The sequence below is a fragment of the Empidonax traillii genome, unplaced genomic scaffold (assembly GCF_003031625.1).
Source record: "Empidonax traillii isolate 1590-97213 ecotype Southwest subspecies unplaced genomic scaffold, ASM303162v1 scaffold875:size256809, whole genome shotgun sequence".
Taxonomy (NCBI): domain Eukaryota; kingdom Metazoa; phylum Chordata; class Aves; order Passeriformes; family Tyrannidae; genus Empidonax; species Empidonax traillii.
The window spans coordinates 90,817-118,302 of NW_020956068.1; the positions used below are offsets into that span (position 1 = coordinate 90,817).

Here is a 27,486-nt window from a genome sequence, read left to right on the forward strand (position 1 = left end):
AAAAAAAAAAAAAAATTGATGCAGAAGTAATTGCTGCCAGAGAAGAGAGGAGTGAGAATATGTGACACAAACCACTCTGCAGGCATTGAAATCACTGAAGGAGAGGGAGGAGGTGCTCCAGTGCCAGAGCAGAGCTTCCCCTGCAGCCCGTGGGAAAAACTATCATGAGGCAGGCTGTGCTTCTGCAGCCCATGGAGGTCCACAGGGCAACAGAGATCCACTTGCAGCCTGTGGAGGAGGCTCATGCCAGAGCAAGTGGATGCCTTAAGAAGGCCATGACCCTTGGAGAGCAGCCTGCTCCTGAAGGACTGCACCCTGTGGAAGAGACCCACACTGGATCAATTTGTGGAGACCTGCAGTCTGTGGGAAGGACTCAGGCTGGAGAAGTTTGTGGAGAACTGTTTCCTGTAGGAGTGACCCCATGCTGGAGCAGGGGAAAGACTCCTCCTCCTGAGGAGTTAGAAACAACATTTGATGAACTGACTGTAACCCCCATTCCCCATGTCCCTGTGCCACTGGCAGGGAGGAGGTGGAGAATCAGGAAGGAGGGAAGGGGTTGGGGAAAGGTGTTTTTAAGATTTATTTTACTTCTCGTTATACTACTCAGATCTTGATTGGTAATAAATTCAGCTAATTTCCCCAAGTCAAGTCTGTTCTACCCATGACAGTAATCTGTGATCTCTCTGTGTCCTTAACTCGTGAGCCGTTTCTTCTGTTTTCTCTCCCCTGACCAGCTGCAGAGGGGAGTGATTGAGTGGCTTCGGTGGGTACTTGGCCTCCAGCCAGGGTCAAACCACCACATTCCTAGCTTCGCTCCATCCATCCCCCTCCCACATGTACTTCTCTTTTTCAGCACAATCATGAACTCTTGACTGTTTGGTTTATTTCCATCATGTCTTCCTATTCCTTTTATCTCTTTCCACTGTATCTCTGAAGTATCTTCCTCCAGCTCTTGTATATGTTATGCTTAGTTTACATGCTTGACCACGGTATTGTTTTTTTTTTTAATATCTGCTTATGGACAACATCTTGTTTCACTCTCCCAGTTATAACCAATATGAGAGGTTGCTTTATTTCTTTCTAAATGCTCACAGAATATTGCTGTAAGAAGGGAATTTATAAACCATGTCTTTCACTTTTTCTGTTGAGCCAGGAAATCTTATCTCTCTAGACAATATTTTATGCCCTTCTATTCTTAGAGCATCATTGTAACACATTGTCTTTAAGATACTCTAAAGAAAAAAAAAGTAAGTAGGAAATATAGCTGTTAAATTGAGTAGCTGGGCTTTAGATAGGAGACTTCATAATCATATTTTCTGTTTGCATTTAATACTTAGTGGTTTGCTAAGAACAGATGTGCACAGTAGAAATTCTCACACACAGAGTACCCCGAAATGCTTTGATGTTTAGGTCAGATTTTTTTCTACACACTCTAATCTCTATTTTACTGTTCCATGAATTTTCGATCAAGAGTGAAACTTTATTGCAGAAACCATTAGAGAGGGGACCATGTGTTACCATGAAACACCAGTAACACAACTGTAGGAGTGAGGAGACTTAGTTGTAGCAGTTGTTGGGGCATGGACATTATGTAGCTGCCAAACTGATGATTTTGCTACTGTATACTTAGTGAAAGATTCAGACACTGATCATTCTTTTCACCATCTTTGGGTTAAAAACATTTTGTCATTTAGTTCATATTTGGAAAATCAACATTTCAAAATTAGTCTCTTTTTATAGTGTTGGGTTCTTCACCCCTAATTTGTAATTTTTGCTGATGTTAAAGGCATGTTGAGGAATTAAGTTCTAAATGTTTAGAGTGTTGTTTTTCTTTGAAGGCTTTGACTGATGTATTTGTGTTAGGCTAACAGAAGACCTAATGTATCTCACAACTGTAAAATTTACTTCTGCCTCTGAACTTTGAAGAGCTTATGCATTTCAATAACTCCTTTTGTAGTTTTTAATCAAAACAAAATTCCTTCCTCATTCATCCTTCTGTAAAACCAAAGTGATGAGCATTCTTTTGGTGATGCAAACACAAAAAACAGGTAGTTTATCGGAGACATTTCTGTGCAACTTACTGCAAATTTTCTGTAGTAGGTTTCTTGTATATTGAGGTAGATTTCACTTGCCACTACTGGTTTCCGTGCGTGTTCATACACTGCATCTGAATGTTCATCTGCAACCCTAAATTACTCTGTTACAAGAGCAGCAGTGTAAGTAGTTTACGTTTGCAGGGTAGTTAAGCATCACTGTCCTTCCGCTGCGTTAGCACATTAGCAAGACATGTATCAGTGCTCAATATACTGTCCCGTGTATGCTGAGTATGTAACACATGTCTCTACAGTGGATAAGGCCTTGCAGAGTTATTATTAAACTGTTGTTAATAATCCTTCACATTTTTCAAGGATTAGATTTAAACTGAGGGAATCTAATAAAAATATCTGTTTACGGAGAAGCTAATCATATTCTATGATCATCCCCTTCAGCATTATAAAACCCTGAATGGGTCAATAGTCTAATCTGTTATTACAACACTGAATATGCATAAATCCTGTGTTTGTATTACTGCTTACTGATACCCCTACAACTATTTTCATAGCACCAAACCTCACCGCTTTTTTGTGCAGTAATGACATCTCCAGTCTGAAGTCTGAGAAATAGTTTTGGCAGAAACCAGAGAAACTTGAATAAAAGTTTCAGTAAGGAAATCACTGTAGAAAAGTTTTATGCAATACTTTTATTGCTTTAGAACTACATAGGCATGGACTGGATCACAAAGTCTACAACCAGTTTATAAAATTGCATCTTGTGCCTGCATTGAGGATATTATTTTTGTTTCCTTCTGTTTATTCTCTAACATACCCGCATGCCTTTTCTTAAACATTGTATCGCTGCACTGGGAATGTGTCTTGCATTTGTGATGTTTGGAAAAGTAAGATTTGACAAACAGAAGCCCTCAAGGCGTGAAGCATTCTTCTATCTTGCAAATCTCATGTAAGCTTCAATGAGGATTATACTTTTATTATTCCTTGAAGCAGAGCATTTGCACTGTTCCCACAAGTAGTCATAATCAATTGGAGAGATAAATCAAATATAATTCGAGCAAAGTAATCTCTTTAGACTTGAAAATCCCGAGACTTGATGGTAAACAGTTGTGTCTCCTAAACTTCATAATAATTCCATTATTATTCTTGTCTTGAAACAAGTAGGTCCTGTAATTGCTATATACAGGTGCGAAGAAAATATGGTATTAATGATTGAAGGATAGGAGTCCTGAGAAGACTAGAATGCTAGCTAGAATAACGGGAAGGGTAGTTAAAATACATCTGGCCTTTTAACAGCAAGATATTCATGTTACTTTAATGGAAGTTTATGAAACATACATATTACACAGGTGTTCATCAGCTGCAGTAGATATTGTTCTTAGCTGTGTGGCATTTTGATTTTATGTTTTTGTATATAGCTTTAAAGAAGACTAAGCAGTCAAAAAGCCCTGAAATTCAAAACAAAACCACAACTACTTATAGGTACCTGTTAGTCTTGTCTTGCAGTACTTTTTGTGCTAGGGCAGACATCTCTCATTTTTGAGTGCAAGAGGATTCATACATCTTTGCAAAGTTAGAATCTGTTTCCTTTGTTGTTTTGATTTTCAGAGGAAGCGCTTTCATTATTAATTGTGCTTCAGGCTGAATATTCTTGTTCTTGCAACTTAGTTTTGTTGTTTCATGGCTTGCTAAAACGACAATGCTTTGCCATAAAGTTTTGATGTCACTTGTTCTTGACCCAAACAAGTTAGTTTGTTCTTGAATAGTTAAAGCTTGAGGATAGACAAAATACATAACTCAGGTATTTTCACTCATTATTGAAGATCAAAGTAAACTTCCTTTCTTTGTACTGCTCTGTTTTATATTAAAAGAATAATTACTTAAACCAGTCAGCTGTTATGCTTTTTTGTTCCAGGTTTTGGGAACCTTTATCCATCCTGTGCATGTCATCCTTAGCTTTACCAGTAACATATGTAGGAACAGATTCTTTACTGTGAGGGTGGTGAGGTGCTGGAACACGTTGCTCAGGGAAGTTGTGGATGCCTCATCCCTGGAAGTTGTTCAAGACCAGGTTGGATGGGACTCTGAGCAACCTGGTCTAGTGAAAGGTGTCCCTGCCCGTGGTGGTTGTTGAAACAAGGTGATTTTTAGAAGTCTTTCAACCCAAGCCATTCTATGATACATTATTGTTTCCTTGCCAGTCAAAGCCACCACTGATACTGTGACATTATCATGACAATACATTTTTTTTTCTATGAGAAAAAAACAAAGGGACTTGATTGGTTCCTGTGAAATCAGTGCAAGACTGATTTAAGTGTTTGTAGAGTATTCCAAGAAGAGCCATGAAGATGATTCTGTTTGGAAAATATGCATTCAGGTGAATGAGATGAAGAGTTTCTTTAAATAAAATTAAAAAAAAAAAAATAACAAAGGCTGCTACTGAGTGACTTGATAACTGCTTAAAACTACCCAAATGAGGAGAAAAAAATTTTAAAATATATATCAGTCTAGCAGAGAAAAGTATAATGAACTAATTAAAGTTTAATCCTAATTCCTTTGGATTTAGAGAGCAAATTTATGCAGTAGGTCTAGTTAACATTTTACAGCAAGCTGCTGTATGTTCTGCTGGACTCTCCGCCTCTGAAAAGATGTACACTGAAATGGGAAATTCTTCTAAGGAAGATTGCTTAGCTCATATATGTGTTAAGGGAAGTTTCATGGCCTTTGTTTGTAAATCATACTAGGTACAGGTGCCAGAAGACTGCAGACATTGCCAAGTATGATAGGTGAGAAAGAAGCATAAGCTGGACATTCTTTGTGTCCCAGTCATTTTGCTTTCCTGCAGCAGTCTGTCTGCACAGTCCTGCCTAGGAGGACATAGAGAATTTTTCTGACTGAAACAATGGTGAGGCTCTAGGCATGCAATTCTAATTCATGCAATAGCTTCAATCTACTATCATAGGATTTCTCATAAATAAACTTGATACACCGAGGTAATTAGCAACATGACACGAGGAAATGGCCTCAAACTGTGCCAGGGGAGAGTCGGTTTGGATATCAGGAGGAATTTTTTCACAGAAAGGGTGGTCAGACATGGGAAAGGGCTGCCCAGGGAAGTGGTGGAATCACTTGTGTTTGAAGTGTTCAAGAGAAAACTGAATGTGGCAGTTAGTGCAATGGTTTAGTTGACACAGTGTTCAGTCAAAGGTTGGACTCAATGATCTTGGAGGTATTTTTCAACTCTAATGATTTTATAATTCTATGAATTGAGGATTAGAGTGCAATATGTGCAATGAATAATCAATATCAAAGCAGATAAGTTAATTCAAGCACTGAAGATGTTTAAAAGAATAAATAATTTTGGGCCATATGAACTGGTCTATTAAAATCATAATAAATTTTCAACATCTATGGATGCTCGATCCAAAAATATATGGCCTCTCAATTTTTACTCTGCAATGGTGTTTCTCTATCAGTCTTCAGTCTCAAGCAGTGCAGCCCATATAGTTAGTCACATACTGTTATAAAGGCTGAGTTTATAGCTTCAGCTGTTCCATTTGTACATTCTGAGGTGTTAGTCAAAGACTGAGGGTTTTTTCTTGGAGTCTCTACAAACTGGTAACAGTAAATGTACTTCTAAATTGTTCTGATACATTACACAGTTTAGTTTAAAAGCCTAGGGTCTAATCAGGTAGATGCTTTTTCAAGTTTAATTTCATTTGAACCAGTTTGCAGTGGTTATGTAGCCACAGTGAACCTTGTATTCACTAGAAAATATTTACATGATTGAAACAGTATTTCTAATACAAATGTAGAAAGAGAAGTATGCTGGATAGAGTATTTATCTGTAGCCAGAAAGAAAAGGGGAAAATGGGACACTAAAGTACTGCAAAAGGGTTTAGTGTGAAAGCTTTGTAAACATTTTAAAGCGTGTGAAGTTTTGTTTCTCACATTTTCTTATATGTATTTTCATTTTGTAATAGCCTTCAATTACAGTGCCAGTGTAACTAATAAGACATGGGAAATTCTTAGGTAATTCAAATAGTGTAGTTCGTAGAATAGTGCTCCAAATAGATAACATTGGTTTGCTTTCCTCATATTGTGGAATTAAAATTTCACTCATTTAAGGAAATCTTTCTTAAACTTGAGAATGGGCTTTGAGAGCACTTCCTGTTAAAGTAAACAGTGTGATCTGCAGAGAGCTCTGACAGAACCACTTTTAAACAGTTGCCATTATTTCTGCAGTGTCTTTAGAAATGTAATCGGACAGATGGATGTGCTGGATTGGCACTGTAAGTGTCTTTGCACTGAGAATAGTATCAATAGCTATTAATAACTTTGAAAGTCTCTCCAGATAAATTAGTGAGTAGTGACCTTATAGCTAAGGAATACATAGTAAAAGTAAAAATAAAAACTACATTTTGATTTTTCAATCTAACATGAATGCAGGAAATTTTAAAAATCATGTATTTTAGTAATGTAATGTTTCCCCCTAAAGCTAGTGTTAAAAGCAGAGATAGTCACCATTGTACTTTTTCAGGATTTCTCTTGGTGAATATCAGTGACTGTGCTGTGCATTTGTTTGCTTATTTTTAAAGTTTTAACTTCTAGAGGAAAGGAAAAAATACTGATCATGGGCTAAGTAATACCCAGGAAATTGAACTAAAATCCTTTCTATTGAAAAGGAAATTCTAAACCACATTTAACAGAAATGTTTGTATATTAATACAATTACATTATGTTTCACAGAAGTTCCTTGCGATCTTTAATACTAAACACAGCATCACTGCAACCTTACTTATTGAAATTCATCTTCATTTGACATCCATATTTCAGTATAGATTAATTATTTTCTCTTTGGACATTATCAGACGGAATATTCAGTGCTTTTCACTGGTCCTACTCTTGTTCTTGCTTTGAAAGAATCAGAGGAATTATATGTGTATTTTTTGTTAAATTCCCCATGTAAATATTTCCATCCTGCAAAGGTGAGTACCTCAGGGCAATTTCAATTGTTTTTACATATATACATATACATGTATATGTACTTATATTAAGTTAGTGCATTTCTTGTCTTTGCAAGGTGAAACTTTAAAATATATTTACATGAAATGACAGGAAAACCTTTTGTATATAAATATTTCATACTATTTCCTTACATGACAGTAATTTTCTATCAGGAACATGTTAGCAGATGCCCTGTTCTACATTGGATTCATTTATGCTATAAAGTGCAACTCTAAGTGTTTGCTCTAAAACTTTTCCCACCTTACCAAAAGAACACTCTACTACAGGCTGTGCCATCACAGCGGACATTTTATTTGTGATCGAATTAGAATCTGGGTCTTGGGATTTGAAAGACAAATGCATTAATCCCCTGAAAGATTCAGTCAATCTCTGTCAATTCTAATCAGGTAAAGGCATTGGTCATTTTGCTTCAAAGCAGCTGGAGGGATTTTTTTAAATCAGGGAGCTGGCCTTTTTATTTCAAGCTTATTTCATCTTGCAGGTAAAAATGTCCCTATTGCATGTGAAATAGTGAAGGATTAATACACTCATATGTCCCCTTCAGCTATCACAGTGCTCTGTAATTTGCAGAATCTTTTGTGGTCATCAGCACCAGCTACTAAGTAGGACACAATATTCTGCTGATTTTGCTAAAACAGTGTGGGGGGGTGGGAGGGAGGAAGGTGTTGGAGTAGCTTGGAATGTTTGTCACTAAGCAGATGACTTAAGAGACTGAACTTACCTTGGTTTGAAAGAGAGTGTCTGAAAAGAAGTTTGGAGCAAGAGTCTGCATATTACTGTGGTTTTTGTGTAGAACATGGTCAAGGAGGTTTGCTCGGTGAACTGAAATGAAATTGGTTTTGGAATACCTTCTGTGCAATAAGAATGATTTGTGGAGCTGATTTTAAATGCAGCAAGTTACTTTGCATTATCCAGGAGAGATCTTGTGATGAAAAAGTTTTCTGGAATGAATAGTAGCATGTTTTTGGATACCACAGTACTAGTAAAAAGTAATCATATGCAGAGTCTCCTAGATTCCTTTAAAATAAATGTAAGGTTGTGTTCTTAGTTAGCACAGTAGGAACTAGAATAAACTTTTTCCTATAGATACGTTTCTGTTTTGGCCAGGATGTTCTCTAGAACTGAATTGCCTACTGTATTCCCTCTCGTACAGGCTCATTTTGTGTTTGAAGTTTAATTAAATTGTCCTAGAAGAAATCAGGCCCCCAAAACGGCAGTCAAATTCCTTGGGCAGTGTGTTATGAGATCTGTATCAGTAATCTATGTTTTTCTTGCAAATACTTTAAGACTTGTCTCTGAGATGTGGCTCCAAAAACTCTTTGCGGAAGGAAAGTACCAGGCTGAAACCACAGTATGGAGGAGTAATGGCAGCTTCTCAGGTGCTCTTATGTTGCTGCCAGAATTAGTGGAATATATCTCTTGTTTTTTTCCAGTGAAGTTCTTCAATTTGTAGTACTTCTGGAAAGGAGGTGAAAGAATTGTTTACAGTGCTGATGAGATGTGAGGCAAAGCCTGCTTACAGCTGGGCTCTAATATAAGTTGTCCCTTTGTCTTTCCTTTCACCCTCTAGTGAATCTTCATTCTTCCATCTAGAAATCCTTGTCTTCTGCCATAAAAAGCAACCTGGAATAGGCCCTGGTTCCCTATTTTCAGCAGTGGGTGGTAACATTCAGCTCCTGGGTAAAATTACAGTCTTTTTCCTTTTTTACATTTCTTTGTCTTTCCACTTCAGCATTTAAGATACCATGAAACACTGTGTTATAAAATAGAAGACGGGTTTTCTAATGTGTCTTCACTTACTGCAAGAAAGCTGGGAAAGCAACTGTCTCTTCCTCACCTGTTATTAACTCTGTGCACACTACAGTGAATTGAGATGTGGATTTGATGAAGACGTAACACACTGACTATTCCCAGAACTGCCTCTTAACTGACACCTTTCTTCTTGCTTCATGATGAGTCTTTGTCTATTAATTTGTACCAGATAGATTATGAGTTTCTCCATTTCTTTTTTTTTTTTCTGTCGTGTTGTCTTTTATTTTTAAATTCAGATTGGTAGAACAATTGCTAAAATCAAGCAGGAACTAAAGTGTAAGGGATATATAACTGTGTAATAATTGGAATGCAGCGGTGATTTCGGCTTCCGTAGGTGGTATTTTCTCTGGTTCCAGGAACTTGCTGAAAAGTTAAGAGGCAACTGTCTTCTCTCACTTTGTTTGGTTCTGTTTCCACTGCCTGTGTTTCTACAGCCAGTCTTCACTTTTTTTGTTGTTTGCACTCCTCCCTGTATTCTTTGCTCTGTTTTGCCCTTGGCTTCTGTTGGTAGCTGTGGCTGGAAGGGTGAATCCCATCATTTTGGCAGTGTCAGCCTTGCTGGAGGTTTCTATGCAATTAGGATGAGTTCTCTCTTCTGTTATTAACAGCCATAATAGAAGGAGCTAGGCTGGTTTCTCTTTCTTCTTTTCCACTTCTTTTTAGGCCTCCTGGTATCTTACTTTGAATGTGCAGCCCTGTTATTGTTGAATCATCTGGATATAAGAAGAATCACTGTTCTGCGTGCTCTCTTTCTGTAGCTCATAGTACTTGTTATTTATTAGAAATAGAGGGTCTCATGAAATCTGCTTTTAAAATGAAGTTCTAATTTATGATCTTAAGGACAAGAAAGGAAATGAGAAAGAAGTGTAGGAGAAGTAATGGCAGTGCTGTTCTGTACCTTCCTCATTTCATTAGAGTTCCTCATTTTCAAGATAAGTAGGGTTTTTTAACTTACTGGTTAGTATGGCTGGGATTAGGAATTAATTTTTGGTATAGGGATTTTTCTCTATCATTGAAATCTCTAAAAGAAGCTTGTCCTCTAGGTAAGTCTGTGGGCAGCTGCATTTGTGAGTTTTCCCACAAATGACTGAGGGCAGGTATTTTAGATGTCTGAGCTTCCCAAGGAGACCTGTGATGTGATTTCCATATGAACTATGACTGGCCTAAGCAACTGGAAAATATTCCAGTTAGTACGAGAGCTGTGCAGTATCTGAAGTTCTGATAGTTATGGGGTAGTTGCCTTTTATGTCTTGCTACAACTTGAGATTAGCCTACAGGGCGGGGAGGACACACACGACACATGGGACGTCACAGGCACTAAGGCACTAAGTAAGGAGGTGTCATTGTAGTCTTGCTTCCTTTCTCTAGCAGAGCCATCTTCTAATCCTACATGTCACTGGTTCATCAGGCTAAGAGCGCTTTTTTGATACTGATCCAGAACTTAATACAGCATATTCTGGGCTCTGAAATATGTGTAATGTAACTCTGAATCCCGTGAGTGGCTGAAGCAGACTATAAATAAAACCTTTGTTTCCCATATGGCAGCACAGATTAACTAGAACCATCCCTTTAAACTCTTTTATTTAGTTGTTTTCCAGTACCATTGTTAGTATTCTGTTTGAAACATGAGACTGACCTACATCAAATAGCCAAAGTTCTTAGTTATCATCATGCAACCTGTGTAAAATTAATAGGAGGTTTTCTAGTGCCTAATTTTAAACTAATAAAAGCTACTGGTTTTATCAATATTTTGCCAAATTTGTGTATCTTTCATTTGCAGTGGTGTTGAATATTTGATTATGTTGCCGCTGCAGTCACTGTTCATCCTAAGCAAACTGGGTTTGGGGGGATTAGTGAGTTGAGTCGTGTTTGTGCTCATGTGATTCTGTTTGCTTTACTGTTTTGGATTGTAGAACTGGACAACAGAGCTTAAATAACATAATGAATCTCTGTGTGAGGTAATGTGATATAGTGTGGTTTTTTTAAAAAACTATTTTCTTTAACCTTCCTAGAAAGAATGAGTGCATTGTGTTTCTACTAGCTGATGCAACTATTCCAAGAGAGAATAATATTTAACAAATTCAGTGCTTAAAGTGATAATGAAATATATTTTATTCAGACCTCACTGACTCCTTCTGTTTGCTTCACCCCCTCAGACAAACGTGTTGATGATTGGCCCTTGATGCAGTCTCCATTTCCAACACTGACTATAAGCACTATTTATCTCCTCACTGTCTGGCTGGGCCCCAAATGGATGAAGACAAGAGAGCCCTTCCAGTTACGTTTCCTGTTGGTTGTTTACAACTTTGGAATGGTTCTGCTCAACTTCTTCATTTTCAAAGAGGTGTGTATGCCCTCTTGCAAGAGGGAATTCTTACTAAGGTTTGAGGGTGTCTGCAGTTTGCAAAATGAAAATAATTATCTTGCATGTTTATGATGTCTACTGAGAGTGAATGTTTTGCACAGACTTCTAAAGATGGCTTTGCCTTCGAGAGTATTTCTATAGCTAGGTACTTTCCATTTGAGAATAAATACTCTAAATGAGTCTATAGAGAGAACTTGTGTACTGGCTATTCCAAGTTCTTAGACTTATGTTAGTCTAAATAATGAACAGAATAAGTAAAATCCATAGAGATTTAACACTTGTAACTGATTTTTTTTTCCTTTTAATAATCCTAAAGGGTGTCAGACTGCATTTTGTTAGAAATTGAGCTGTTTGTTCATGCTTTCAATGTTTTTATCATTTTTAGAAATTCAAATGTCCCTTACCTGTAGTGAGGAAAACTGTCTTGTCTGTAGGTTGTCTTTTAGAATAAGAATAAAAATGAAGTGAACTACATCTCTAAATAAAAATAAAAGTATAGAGTCTTCTAATACTTGGTTTGAAATGTTCAGAGTGTGTTAATTTTAATAAATTTCTGTGTTGCTGCATTTTTCCTTTGGATTTCTCTACTGAGGAAATGAGTAGTAACAGTGCAGTGGGCCAACTCTGTAGTAGTAGCAAACTGCAATTACTTAACAGTTTGGTAATTATTATTCAAGGATAGCTGTACAGAATATGGCTGATGCTAAGTTTATTCTGCTATGACTGCTCATATGGATTAAGAGGCATCTTCCTGGAAGACCTCAGATCATAGATTTGCAAAATCTATTTCCAGAAGTAAGCAAATGAACAGAGTAGTTAAAATTACAACATTCAAGAACTCTCTGGCTGGTCTGGTCTTTACTTTTGCCAAGAAATCATGGTATAGCTGATGATGATATACATATTGACCCTTACCCAGAGTTTCTATAATAAAAGCATTTAACTTTTTTCAGCTTCTTTACATGATTCAGTAAAATTTTAGCCATCACACCTCACTCATCATTTTGTTTGAATTGTTTCCTTGGACTATTCAACTAAGTAATAAAGAACTACAGGTACAACAGAATTGAATGCTGACACCCAAGGATAGTTGTGATTAAATCCAATCATCTTGGCAGGTTAAAACTGAAACTCCTTTGAAATTAATTCTGCAGTGTTACTACCATGCCTGACTTTTAAATTGGTTTGTTTTATCCATAAGCTGAATTATACCAAACCTATGGTCAAATAGTTTTCAAACCTATGTTGCTGATAGGGTAACATGTTTGTGACATTTCCAAGTCACCTAATTAACATAAAAATTAGTGGGACTACAAATACGTATTTACTGCTACTATGCTGAAAGGTCATCATTTTAGACACAGAGGTTCTAGTTTCCGGCTCTCTCAAATGGTAGCTTGATATTCAATGAATGTTAAGGCTATGGATACAGCATTTACAGGAAGTGTATTTTCTTGATCTTAGAGACTGATAGGAGGAAGCTGTTCAAGTTTCAGTTGATCCCTTTACGAGGCAACTTCTACTTCATCCGCATGAGGCTTACAGTACCACTGTGCCACTGTTGTAATTCACATGAGTTTTAATGGAATTGTTATGAGTAAAATGATACAGTTTGTATTTTGTGAATGGCGGTAAAGTTTCCAGACAATGCTAAGAACAGAAATTGAATGTGAAAGGCCTTTAAATGCTATTTGAATAAACATCCTATTGGCAAGCTGTTTTATTCATGTGTGGTAACTTACATTAAATAGTAAGTCCATGGAACATTGTGAGGTTGTCTAGTCCAACAATTCCATACATTGGATTCAAATGCAGGTTCAAATTTGGAGGAAATTTTGCTCAGAGCATGCAGAAGTCCCTGTATGTGGGGATGTACAGACCCTGTGTTGCCACAAAATCATGACTTTCTTATTCTACTTTGAGGCAGTCTGGTGAAGTCAATTTACTGCCTTTTACTAAGGTAACCTTGGCCAAGTTACCCAGTAGGTTGCAGTTGAGATTGGTTGATTTCTGTAACAGTGTGGACTAAACTTTCCTTGCTCTTCCTTTATAGTATCAAATGTACTCATGCCTGTGTGGGACCACACTGGAGAGCAGTGGTGTTACAGCAGTTTGTAAATGGACTTGGAGGATGCAGAACTATGTTTTCTAGGATAATTTCTGTGAACAGTTCTTTCATTTACTTACTTTAAAAGACATGTGCAGCAAATATGTCCACAGCTTCACAAGGTTTTGTATGCTGGGGTATTTTTTCTGGATAACACTTGTCTCTGCATCTGACTGCACTCCTAGTGCTGTGTGCAAGGTGAGACACCAAAGTAAACTCAAGGTCAGTCCAAATAAGATGGAAGTCAGGTTAGTGGTAGGAATAGCCAGTGCCTACCCATGGTTTTTCTTGACCATATTTTTGTCTCACCCTTCTCTACTTTTACAACTCTCAGTTTACAGGTTATATCTGCTCCACTGTTGTCTCTCTTTGATCCATAACAGGGTGGGATTACTTGGCTTTAAATAAGTTTGGATCATAACATTCGTGAATGTCAAGATTAGAAATTTTATTTGAATTTTGTACAGGTTTAGACAAGTGTACTTCTGTCCAATAGGAACTTGCTCAAGTGTCAAGTTTGTTTTTTCCTGTCCAGGTTTTTTCAATGTACTTGGTTTGGAGTGGCCCTACAGGAGCACTTCATGTGTTTTAGGCCATTTCAGTTGGCACAAAATGGGGAACTTTTCTCCATCCATTTTCTCTCAATGTGTTTTGTGCGTGCTCAGCTTTGGCTGTTCAACCTGTTTGTTTTTTTCCTGAGTTGTGATTGGTATACTGTGTTAAGAATTATAGCTCCAAATTATCTAATCCCTGTCACATACATAGAGTTCTCTTGAATCCATCCTGGGAACAGTATTTCTGTCAAATGCTGTGAAAGCAGATAGGTATTTTCTGTCTCTGAAGCTAGAGCCATCAGAAAGAATACTCATGTTTGAATAGCTCAAGGTCATACTGGAATTTGTAGTAGTTTGTATGAGGCTGTAATTGTCTGGGCAGATACATGCAGGGAGAAATGAGTGCTGTCTCTTTAATTTATAAGAAAAAAGTAAGTGCTATGTAACAGCCAGTTGTTAGTACTAAATGTTGGCTTTCTCCAATAGTATTCTCAGGATTAATAAGGGTATTTTAAATATTTCTGTTCAGGTAAGTTTGATGTAGCAGGAAACTTGCTGATAATTGTTATGAATGTTATTTTATGTAGTATCTTTCCCCTCATGTATGACTTTAATATTTTCAGCTGTTCTTATCATCAAGAGCTCGAGGGTACAGCTATGTCTGCCAGACCGTGGATTATTCAGATAATGTTTATGAAGTTAGGGTGAGTATTTCTTTTTTTATATTTGTATGTGGATGTCTGTTATATTTAGCACCACATGACAGTTTAAGTCTTGTCTGAAAATAGTGGTTCCACAGTTCTGCTGTCAGCCATGACTGTATCCCGTTATATTTTCACAGACCACTTCAGGTTTGACTACGCTGTGCACGGGTTTAATGAAAGTGCATCAGCATATTTGCATTAACTTTCATCTGACTGCTACAAGTAAGGGGAATCTTAGATACTATCCTTGGCTTCATCCGCGGTTGTACAATCCAGGATAAACTTTGTATGCATACTTTGGTTCCTAGATCTTGGTGAAGTTTATTATACCAGGGTAACCGCAGTAATGGTGGCGTTTTCTAGCGAGATCAAAGCAAGTAAGATTTGTCAGCATATACTGTGGTTGCACTTCACCCATACTGGTGAGGCAACTTTTTGTCTCCTTTACCCATCTATGGCTTCGTGAGGTCTTGCTGGCTTCTGGCAGATGTATTATCACAGCATTTCATTGTAGAATCTTAGATTTCAAATACGTGAGTTCTGGGAAACATCCAAATTAAAAGTGCAGATGCATGTTAATTTTCGTGTAATGCTGTTGATTAGCTCATGTACTAACCCTTATCTTCCAGCAGAGCTGACACTTGAGAATCTCTCAGCTGATCCTGCAAGTTTTACTTACAGATTATTAGAACATTAGAAAGTTATGAAAAACCTAATGAAAGTATGGTATAGTCTAAATACATTTAATGTTTATAGCACAGTTGAAAAACTGTTTGTCTACAAGGTAGCTGTTCATGGGCAGTATTACTCAAAAGCTTGTGCATGTGGCATGGGTGGTGGTGAGACAGAAAGGTTTGAGTCTTACATGTTATGTATAATGGCTGATATTGCAGAGCAGCTCTGTGTGTAGACTTTATCGGCCTTATGGTAACTGCCAGTCTTTCAGTTTTGCCAATACTGTGCTCTCACTATTTCAGTCACTAGAATACATCTGTGAATAATTTTGTTGAAAAACAAGATCTAGCAAAGTATAGCAAGTGCTTGAAAGGTTTGGGGTTTTTTTAATAGATAAGCAAAAGAGAATGCCCATGTCCTCAGCTGAATGACATTGAGGACTGGTATGATGTACATTAAAAGAATTTATATATTAGCTAAGTAAAAGAGGTACGACTTTTAGCATGCCAAAATTCCATTTTATATCTTCACTTGTAGGTGCACTTATTTGTGGGAGGCAATGGAGAGGTCAGATCTGCTCAAAAGAATTGTCATCTGTTTTGTTTGTTTTTGACAAGCAGAGCATTATTATACAATGCAATAAATGCAAAATTACCTGCAGAGTGTATTTATAGCATGTAATATGTCCAGAAAAGAAGGATTGCTCTAGCAATCTTTGGGTTTCCTGAGTTTTTAAATTATTTTTTTTTAATTATTTTTCACGAACTTGCGGATTTGCATCAAATTTATTTCTGAAGTTTTAAGGTCCAGCATATTCAATTTGCAAGTGAGGGAGTTGAGGAAGCAGGGAAAATTGAGTTCCCTCAAGTTACTGCAGCAACTGTATATAGTATGCTGTCAGTCAAGACTCTTACCTTGATAATTTTCTGGTAGTTCTGTGGAATGAATTCTCAATTCAGGTAAATTAGTTGCAAGTAGAAGATTGTGTTTTCCACAAGTGTTCTTTGTCTAACTAAGGAGTCTGGGATACATTTCTATTCTGTTTTACAATGTATCATGCTCTGCATTTAGAAGGTATGTTGTTGGTTTTTGACACTGTTGAACAGAAAAAACCAAACCCTCAAACCTCCTCAAGATTCTTTTCACCATCGTTTTTCATAATATAAACCTGCAAAAGGAATTTTACAATGTTTTTGCAGTTTTGCATTTAGAATAGATAAACGTTGTAGCACATCCGTCGCACCCTTTTAATAGCTTTAGATACTAAATGTCTAGTATTTATTTGGCATCAGGTTTTCTCTGAAGAGAAATACTGCATTGAAGTAGTAGAATTAATTACAAATGCAATTACTTTATTTGTAAAAGAATGAGTAAATAAGCCCTGTATTGCTCAGATAAAGGAAACTGGGACTAACTCACCAAGCTGGGACTAACAGCACTAAGCCCAGAAAAGCATTATGGAACATGCTCTGGAAAGCAACAGCTTCATATATGATTTTTGGGGGGGCTTAGAAGTCTGGAACAAATACTGAGAAATGTGAAAGTAATTGCATATGATGGTCTAAATGGCAACACAGAAGCCTTGTTATGACCTCTGTTTCTGTCTTTTTTGGGAATGTGACACTGTGATGTTGCCATGCAGTGGCCCCTTTGTCAAAGCTCTTGATCAAAATGAGGGGTCAAGAAAGCATCCTTTGTCCCTCAAGGGAGTGCAGGGAGCTGGTAAAGAGTTCCCAGGGAAAAGAAGTTTGGCTATCCTGGGTGCCAGAGAATCTTTCCTTTCTTTAATCCGCACACTGTGTGTCAAGATGGTAAGTCAGTGGTGATTTTAAGGGAATAGTGTAAGGGCACGTGGTGACACTTCCCCTGTATAGTCTAGCAACACCAGCAATCTGAAGCTCACAGACCTCTTAAGTCAGACATAACCTTTTTGATTTGCCAGTTTTTAAGGGGTTGTTTTTCCACTAATTTGCCTGTATGTTTTCTTCAACATTATCAAGCTTCTGGCTTTAACTGATGATGAATTATGTAGGTAGTTTACACATAATATGAAGCAGCTGGTGCTCCTGTTTACTGTTTTGAACCTACCTACACCTGTTAATCTCATTCAGGCTCTCCTGGCTGTTCTACAAGAGGCAATGGACAACTGGAGCAAGCAGGGATGAAAATTAGATCCCACCGTTGTAGAAATAAACTCTGTTGTGAAGAATTTTATCTTCTGGGTGTAGTAGGTAGCCACCTTTCTGCTGGCAGGAAGTTGAGTGCATTTTGTTATGAAAAAAGTAAAATGTCCGTAGTAGACAAGAAAGAAAAGAGGGAACAAATCTCCAAGAAGGGATTTGGAAGGATCTACTACTGCATCTTGGAAAAAAAAAAGATGGTTAAAGCTTAAGAGTCAAAATAATAAATGCAAGGGGCTAAGGTGTTAAATCCATGCTTTGTAGTGCTCCCTTGGGAGCTTCAGTATTTGAAGTGAACAATTTCCTAACACTGTCTAACTTAAGGCATGATAGTGTCTGTGAGTAGTCATTTTCCCCCTCTACTTACATGTATGTGCCCTTGTTTCCCAGGTCAAGTTTCATCTATTTTAGTGTTTCTGAAGAACTAGGAAATGGGAATATGGAGTTGTGTGAACTGGGTCTGTAGTTTTAAGTGTGCCGATTGTAATCCTGAAGCTGAGCAATGGTTATCTCCTGTATTGTGATTGTAATCTGCATTGTTTGTATTTATGTCTAGAGCTTGAGTGGTTTTCCCTTATGAAAAAAAGCCTAATATTAACTTACATTCTTTTTTCACAGAAGTTAAAAGCGACTTAACAAGTCAAGTCCCATAAACAAAATTCTGTAACTGAGAAAAGAGTTCTCTTTAAAAGCCACTTTAATTTTTCATGTTACTGTGACCTTCCAAGAAGTACCTGTCCCTTCATACCCCTTAATGGATAACTGTCTCCAACCAGAAATGAGGAAGGATGGTGCAGAAACAGAATCCTGCGTTAAAACAGCCCTCTATTCAAAACCTGCAGCAGGCAGAGGACATGGGATTGAACCTCTTGTTGACCCCCTTAATCCTAGGCTGTAATGTAATCTTTCTGTGCCATCTGGTGTTTTAACTGACTTAGATTTGCACATATGAAAATTACGAGAAAAGATACGGTTTGACTAATATTGTTCATTACAGGAACGTACCTTTTTAATGCGTATTTTATTTTCAACTAAATCTTTTTTCATGCTGCGTTCAAAGACAGACTAGAGGTTAGGCCTGATTTCTGAAGCTTTGCAAAAGAAGTTTAATAGCAGGCAGCTGCTCCTGACATGGCTTGCATATCAGTGTATTGTTCTATTTTATTTCTGCCCTCTGTCACTGATTGCATGTATGGCCTCAAGCAAATGACATGACTCCTGTTTCATTTTAAAAGCATCCACATAAGCCATTGGAAGCAGTGAAATAGATCGTCAGTACACAAAATCTATCAGATTTGAGAGTAAATGGTAGAAATATTTGATGATAGTGAGAGAGCAAAGAAGCTGACAGGCAAAAATATCTACAGGAACACAAAATCAGCAGGTATGATCTTGCAAAGAAATAGAGGCTATTCTTTTTTGTTATTGTTCTTAAGTGACGGAAAATATTTTGATCAAAAGCTCAAATAGTTTTTATCCAGGGGCTATAATTACTTTCTCTGTTAGACAGGTGGAATTCAAGAGGAATAAGGTGTGTTAAGAGACTTGTCCAGGAGCATATACTGATCCTGTGGCATCTTGGGCATAAAACATAAGTATTTTGGTAGGATTTTTCTCCACTTATATTTTGCCCTCTGTCATACAATGAGTTGGGTTTTTGCTTATTGGCTATTTGACTTATTGTTTCCATGTTTAATTGCTAAAAATGTAAAAGATTTTATGGCAGTTTGCTTGTAACTGACATATTGATTCTATAAAAGTTTCTCGGGAGGGAAGACCTCCAAAGAGCTAAAGTATTGCAATGCTGGATCTGTCATTTTATGGATACAGTCCAAAGTGTTTGTTGTTAACTCATGAGATGAAAAGATGCTTATCTTAATTTATTTAAGAGATGCAGCTTTAGCAAAGACCTGTGAAAGATGCTGGACTGTTATGCTAATGCATGGGTGTGAGACAAACCTTGATGTGGGTGTTATTACATCTGACTACCTGTCCCAGAGGCAGTACTGTACTGGATATTGAGCAACATATACGTGTGTATATATATATGGTTCTTGCAGCTTGCCTGTGTGCCTGGGAACTCAGATCTGTGAGAGTCACTTTTCTCTCACTAAGCCTCTCTCCAGCTTTTGCAGATATTAGAATATTTTTGTATGAAACTGGTAAAATCTGCTTCCTCTTCCTGAGATCTGAAGTAAGCTAAATCAAATCCAGTGAGTGAGGAGGGTGTTCATTAAAGGATACGTTGAAGTCTGCAGTTTGGCAACAGTAAGATGTGCAGTCCCTTTGGGAAACTGCAGTCTGCAATGCAGATCTGCAGCACTCTTCTCCTGTGCTGCTTTTCTGCTGCTACTGTAATTTCTCCTAACCTGTTCACTAGTCCAATTATGGCTGTGAAAAACTTACTCTGAGGAGAGATGTGTTCCTTTCCCTCTAGTTTGGAGAGGTGGAGGAAAAACATCATGCAGGGCTTGTAGCATTGCTCTGTACAGTTCATTCTTCTGACGCCCCTTTCTCTCACTCCCCTAACACTATGTGTGTAGTTGGGAAGGAAAGCTACTCTGTGTTAATGTTTTTTTCTTCTGTCTCCCGTGGGGACTGAGGAGGTGGTGGGAGTATTTCACACCAGGTTAAGGTAAGAAAGTCTGATTTGTCATCGAGTGAGTCCTGAAAGACAAGGCGAACTTCTTACAAATAGGTGTGTTGTGACATTGCCTGCTCTCCTCTTGCAGATGGTACCAATTCCAATTCTTTTTTTTTTTTTTTTTCTTTCCCATTCTCTATGTGAGTCACCATCTGGGATATGTTCTGGTCCCACCCTTGCATAACAAGCTAGATGACTTATGATGCCAGGAACTAGACTTGTTGCTATGCTTTGGGATCTGGAAGGGAGTCCCTACCACCACCATACTCCCATATCATAGTATTAACAAATTACTTCACAGAGCTTCTGGGCTTCTGGTTTAACAGTATCCTGATTTCAGCTGGAAGCCATGTTTAAGTTGTATCCTGGGCAAGATTCACTATGATGGGTGGATTAGAAAAATAATTTTGGGTTGTAGCACTGCCCTGTTGGGTAAATGGTTATATCTGTGCAGTTTTTATGGCTCCTCTAGTCTCATTTTTATTATTCCCTGAATAGCACAGAGCCACTGGGGGAATGCTGCTTTTCAGAGGGAGTTAGTGAGCAGGCAGGAAAAAGCTGTGGGAATATTGCTTTAAGGGATGTGAAATCTGTACTACACCTAACTTGTCAGAGTGATTTGGTATCTTTCCATCCGTATGCCTGTGGTACTGAAGGTTTCAGTCTTTGCAACTTCATTTTTTCGTAATGTTTCTGCATTATTGTTCTGACCACATGAAAATGTTACCTCATGTTAGGGGAAGTCCTGTGGAAGTCTTCTTCTTAGGAAAGGACACAAACTCCCTGTTTAACTGGTAAACTGTTCAGAGATGACAAAGTTTTTAACTGTATTAGCTCTTTTTTAAAGTTGTAATTTGTGAGCAATAGGCTCAGAATAATCTACTTCCGTGTCCAGAATAGAGGGAAGGAGTATTGTTTTTGTTGTTGTTCTCATACCGTCAGATGCTTAATGACTCCACCTCAACATTTACCAGGATATGGGGAAGGAAGAAGTATCCTTCTCTTGCAGCACATAGGTGGAGAGAGCTTTATTCCATTCAGCTTGAAATCACTAAACTTATGTATTGTCTGATTTTTCATTGCAGATAGCTGCTGCTTTATGGTGGTATTATGTCTCTAAAGGAATCGAGTATTTGGATACAGTATTCTTTATCCTGAGGAAGAAATTTAACCAGATTAGTTTTCTTCATGTCTATCACCATTTCACCATGTTCACCTTGTGGTGGATTGGTATTAAGTGGGTCGCAGGTGGACAAGGTGAGTTCCCTTCCTCCCATACCCCTTTTGAGTGGGCGGAAGGGAGAATTATTATTGTTTTGGAGCAATGGAAAAAAGTTTCGTAGACTTGACTTCACAACTTACAAGACTGTTTATTAATGCGTAACTCTCCCTCTGTGGGAAGCGTGGGGGAGGAAAAGATAACAGGGCAATAATCTAATGAATTGTGAAACTTTTCCTCATGGGCATCAATTGCAAGCCTGAAGTTCTGCCTCCAAAAGTATCCTTATTCTCTATAAATCAGAAAAATGTGTCTTGCCTAGCTTTAATTTTTGCAGACACAGAGAACTGCAAAATCTAATTATGGGCTACAATCTGTATGCAAATTTAATGAAGTTAATGGAGATGCCATTTTGGCATTGTATCTGAGTTTGAGGTTTACTTTTCTTTTTTATAAAGGGGCTTGTATAAAATTCTGAAACCTTCCCTTGGAGATGAGCCAGTAAATCTGTCAATTCACTTTTGAAACCTTTTCATAATGGCACAAGTGTGTAATTCATTATCAGCCTTTTTTCCCCATTGCTTCTTTTTTAAAGCCTCCATCAAATAATTTTATTATTATTTATTGTACTTGCCACATTCTCCCTTGCCTGTATTTGTACCTTTGTTCCTGGTGTTTTGCCTTTCTCTCTGAAATTACAGCTCTGCAGAGCTGAGGATACAGGAAGAGTGCCATGTTTTGTTTGTAAAGTGCTTTGTAGGCTTATGACACTGAAATTAGCATATAGCAAAGACAAAATGCCCTATTATAAACACCAAGCTAATGTTTTGTGTTTGGCATTTTTGTTGTTTTTTTTCCTGAACAACACTAATACTTAATGCATGGGGGGGGGGGTGGTGTTCCAATTTACTATAGATATTTTGCACTGAGTGCTCACTTATATTCAAAAGAAGAAATATATAAAATTAGTATTTATGACTATCTTTTAATTTCTCTCAAGTAATCTGCAGAATGCAGGTACTCAGCCAGACATTTCATGATCTTTATTGGCAACTGCACCTATAAAATAAGTTTATTGGAGATTGCATGATTACTTGTATTCCTGCTTAGAAATTCTCTGGATATCTCCAAAGGCCCTCTCCCTTGTTGCCTTTTCAGAGTTTTCATGCTAAATATCAGCAGGTTTCAACATAACGGTTGCAGCTATTTCCAAATTTCTTTCACATTTCAGTGTTCTTGCACTGCTTCTTACTTTCTAGATCCTGCAAAAGGAAAAGCAGCAGTTGCTTTTCTGCCTTTATGTAGCACTAGTGCATAAATGTGGGTAGATCTGTGTTCTTCTGTTTTCTAGTTGATAGCACACTGCTTACATAGACAGGTCTATTATAAACTAGGCGCTATTATAGCTAACTGGGTCTAGACCACATGGACATCTGAACTGTTTGATGTCAGCAGCTATTGTCTGTATTGCCCTAATCTTAGACATTACAGCCTTTTTGAGCCTCTCTGTCAGTGTAAGAATACCTTAACAAGATGCAATGTGTTTCTGTTAAATGGCTGCTAATCTTGACAAAGCAAAGAGATCTTAATATAAATGAAATTGTCATCTTTATGTCCAACATAGAACATTCTTGGTAATGTTATGCTAGACACTTATATACTTAAGAATGCTGGATATTTTAATGATAAACAAAGAAACTAAAGATGAATAATTTAGGCAAACCCACCTGGCAGTGCCCTTAGAGTTCTCATAACCGTAAGTCGAGTTTTACTCCGGTTGATTTCTTTGGCCTATTTAATCAGACTTTCACATGAGTTTCTTGCTGAGAAGTGAACTTTATACATTTAAATTCAGAACATGATACTTTACATTGTCAAATACAGTTTTTAATTATCTCTTAGCCAAACAATTGCAGTTATACCACAACAACTGATGTGGAATCCATGTCATTTATGTCTGTTAAACGAAAATCTTATGAAAAGCTCTTGCCTAAATAGTTCCATGAAAGATGTGACAGCTGTTTGTGTCAGCATATGTTAACAGTCAGGTCTGTACTATGCTATTGAATATTTTGAAGATGGAATCCTGGCATGTCCTGTGCTTTGTAATTTTTACTGTTACATAAATAATACTAGAAATGATTTCTCTCTTTTTTCCAAAATTACATGACGGTCTTCCCTTCTGTTCCGTGACAGCTTTTTTCGGAGCTCAAATGAATGCATTTATTCACGTCATTATGTACATGTATTATGGATTAGCAGCCTGCGGCCCTAAATTTCAGAAGTACCTGTGGTGGAAACGATACTTGACCATATTGCAACTGGTAAGTAAAATTTCTCCCTTTATCTCAAAACGTATTGCTTCTGAGTGGATTTGCATTTGCAGCGCTTTGGAACACATACTGCTCCTTCCAAAAGTTCTTCTCTGTCTGACGCTGACAGCTCAAGTTAGAATACTTCCTGGAGATGGAAGCATTTATTCAATTTCTAAAATAATGTGCAGCATAGATAAGAGTTGCATGAATTAAAGTCCTTCCTTGCTGGTTGTTTCAACATGCTCAAAAGGTAGAGAAAATCTAGATCTTTTATTATCTTTTTATTTTCCTGTTTCTGAAAACTAATGACAGATACTGCAATAAATTTGATGTTCCTGGTCAAGCACAGGTGTGGATGCATGAATGTGACAGCTAAATACGGCTTCCCTGCCTCCTCCAGGTTTAGCAGTTTTTGTAACTTAATGCATAGATATTAACTGTTGCAGTCAGACCTACAGAATATATCCAGACCTTTCTGATTCTGTATTTTCTGTCTTACAGGTGCAGTTCCATGTGACTATTGGCCACACAGCCTTGTCTATTTATATTGATTGTCCTTTCCCTAAATGGATGCACTGGGGTGTCATTTTCTATGCTGTCACCTTTATTTTCCTGTTTGGTAACTTCTACTATCGGACATATAAGCTGCCCAAGGAACCTGTAAAGAATGGAAAAATAGCAAATGGTGCTGTTGCAAATGGAGTAAGCAAACCAGAAAATAATGCAGTGGTGGAAAATGGAAAAAAGCAGAAAAAGGGAAAAGCAAAAGGAGAGTAACTTGATCCAGGCCTTAACCATTGTTGGCAGTGAGGAACCTCCAGTTTGGTTTATAAAAGGAAGAAAAAAAAACACTATCTGTACCAATTAACCTTAGGTTACTGAAGAGCTAGAACACAGATATTTTCATTATTTATGAAGATTGTTTTGAGAACAACACTAAAGTTGAATTTCTATTGTAATTATGTAATTATCATGCATATGGTCTCTGTGTAAACTTGTAGACTGCTGGTGTTGGTGAATGTAAGGAAGAATTGCAGTTGATTCCATGTTTAGCAGTCCAAAAGTTAATACTACCATTGATAAAGGCAGTTTTGTTGGCACCCACATTTCTTTGGGGGGGGGGGGGGGGGAAGGAAGCAGCGTTTGGATACTTGTGTTTTCCTTCCAGAAAATTATTAAATTTCAAATTATGATATATTATCTAATCAGAATGTGCAACTTTCTTGTCCTCCATGGAGGGTATCTTCAGACACATCATGTGCTGTCAGAACAGTGTTTGAGTTTTCAGACATTACTTGATTTAATTGAGTATCTGTTACAGTTTGGTTTTTGTTTTTTGTTTTTTTTTCTTGTGTGGAAATATACCTACCTCTTCATCTGCTGAAAAGAATATTGAGCATTAAATAACTGGTTTCTGAAATATGGAGTCTTCTAATCTAAGTATCTGTTAACACTAATTCAGAAGAAGATATGATTTTCTGTGGGAGTAAAAGGGATTTTTGGTGGTATTTTTTGATCAAGTCATCAATGACCTTTTTTAATGTAAACTGAAATTTTGGAACAGTACTTTTAGTATAGCTAAATCAAGAAAACATTTTAAGAATGTATAAATATGAAAGAATATATTGTTTGAAGCAATCAGTAAAAGTGGGCTTGCTGCTTGTTTTCCATGACCTGCATTAAACCTGTGGTGCTGATTGATACTGAAAATGGTAAGATAATGTTATGGTGGAAAGAAAACAACATCTAATTCCATTTAGAAATGCTGTGTGCATGGGCAGTCATGCTGTCTACAAGACCGTCACTGTATAGGGAGAGGAATTTGGATTGAAAGTACTAAATACAGCAAACATAAAACGTTGAAAATGCTGCTACAACTGGATACCTGTCAAAACTCTATTTGTTAGACACTTGCAGACAAAGTATAGCTGGTAGACAGGCCACCATTTTTAGTCAAAACTGCTAAAATAAGGAGAAACCTTTTAGATGGATGTTCATTTGCATGTTATATAAAGGACTTTTTACTGTTCCTTTTGTGAAAAAAATAGGGAGAGAGTTATTCACCTTCTGAATAACGTGATTACTAAGAAGTGTTTTGAGCTACTCAGCATGCAGTGAGTATAGGACAGGGGTGGAATTAGAAACCATGTCCTGAACTCCGGTGTTCCTTGCTCTTCACTTTAAGAGCTGCATTGTTGCTGTCCAAATGCATTCGCCCCCAGCCCTGGTCAAAAACATGTTCACAGGTAGCAACAAACTTGCATATGTCAAGTGGCACTATTGTGCAGGAAAAAGTACATGGAGCTGGAGGAGTAAAGTGTGTGACACGTTTAGTAGATTGTTGCATCTTGATTATCCATTCATCTGTTTATAATATGCAAGCAGATCACATCTTCTGTGTCTCAGGTTTGTCTCTTGTCTCTATACAAAAAAAAAAACCTATCTAAGCCCAAAAAACAGGTCCTAAGAAAAAAATTCAAAGGTAGTTCATAACGCTGGAGTTGGTTCAGCTGGAGGGTGGTTCATCTGTAATTGCCACCGCTGTGGATTCTATGGCAGAATATAGAATTGTGAAGAAATGTCTCTGCTGAACTATAATATATGTGACCAATAAGTTTCTATCTGTTGTGTCTTGTGATTCTTCCAGGCTTTGTACTGATGCTTTTTGCGTTTGCATAACTGTGTATTTTTGTAGTGTGTCATGAGGAAGAGGGACAGTGATCTATGTTTCCTTCTTGGACAACTGCCACTACTCTTAACCAAGCCAAAATGCTGGCTGACTCGGTAACTTTGGAGTGGCTCAAGGAGTAAATAACTACAAAGCAGATTTACAGCACACCTGCTACTCCAAGGTAATGGGTGGTGTGAATACACTTACCCTACTGTAAATTCAAGGTAGTTTACCCACTTTGATTAAAGGGTAGCTTCTTTTTGTTTGCCATGGGATGTGAGCAGCTAACCTGTAAATCTGTATCATTCCTTGAATTACATTAAATCGATTGTGTGCTCTGTCGTTCTTTTGGTAAGCCAGATCAGATAAACTGACACTCTTAATGTGATCCTCCTCAGAGCATACTGAGGAGTATTCCAGTACAGGTTCAATTATGTCTTTCCTACACTTTCTGAATTAAGGATTATATCTTGCATGATGGCAGTTATTTAAATAACTGAAAGTCAAATCTTTCCTTCCTTCATCATACATGGAAGTGGCTTTAAACTGATTGCAACTTGAACCTTATTAGCAGTACTTGAGTAGGAACCTACTGTCAAACTCTGGGGCAATTGTTAACTTCTAAGAAAAAGTGAAAAAAACGCATTGTGAGAATGCATGGGTACATACACATCATGTTGTCTGGCCCTGTGCATAAAACCAGTTTGAGAGATTACCATTTCATGGGGAAAAAAAAAAGTTAATTGCTGGAACACTGCTGTTTTGAGTACCTCTTCTGCAATATGACTTTCCTAGCTCTATTTATGATATATATGATTGTTTGTGTAACTAAAGTCCCATTACAATCTTGAATATAATGGCCTTATTAAATGTGCATTTTTGTAGGCATGGTCTTGAGTGCAATATTTCTGTTTCTGACTATGCAGCCAGACTCACAGGATACAGGGCTGAATTTTTACAGCTTTTTCTTTTTCAAAATTTGAGGCAATGATGCACTGTGAGATACAGATTCATTAAAGTCATCTTTGAGTCCAAGGCACCTCAAAATTTTGCCATGAAGGTAATAAAATATATGTACAAATATGTGTATTTGCTATACACAGAACTGAAATTTAAATTATACAGTCTAGTTTGCCTGTTTGGTTTTCTGGTTTTTTGGTGGTG

At 37.4% G+C, this 27,486-nt stretch overlaps 1 protein-coding gene across 2 annotated transcripts in view; it reads left to right on the top strand.

Moving 5' to 3' along the window:
* The window catches only part of ELOVL4 (ELOVL fatty acid elongase 4), a 36,266-nt gene extending 10,749 nt beyond the window's left edge, over nt 1-25,517 (top strand). For both annotated transcript variants that reach the window (XM_027902438.1, XM_027902437.1), the window contains 5 exons: nt 11,045-11,232; nt 14,538-14,618; nt 21,203-21,374; nt 23,533-23,660; nt 24,153-25,517. In XM_027902438.1, coding sequence (XP_027758239.1) covers nt 11,045-11,232; nt 14,538-14,618; nt 21,203-21,374; nt 23,533-23,660; nt 24,153-24,428 — 845 coding nt within the window. In that variant the 3' untranslated portion in view covers nt 24,429-25,517. The remainder of the gene's footprint in view (nt 1-11,044; nt 11,233-14,537; nt 14,619-21,202; nt 21,375-23,532; nt 23,661-24,152) is intronic.
* The last annotated feature ends 1,969 nt before the right edge of the window (nt 25,518-27,486 follow it).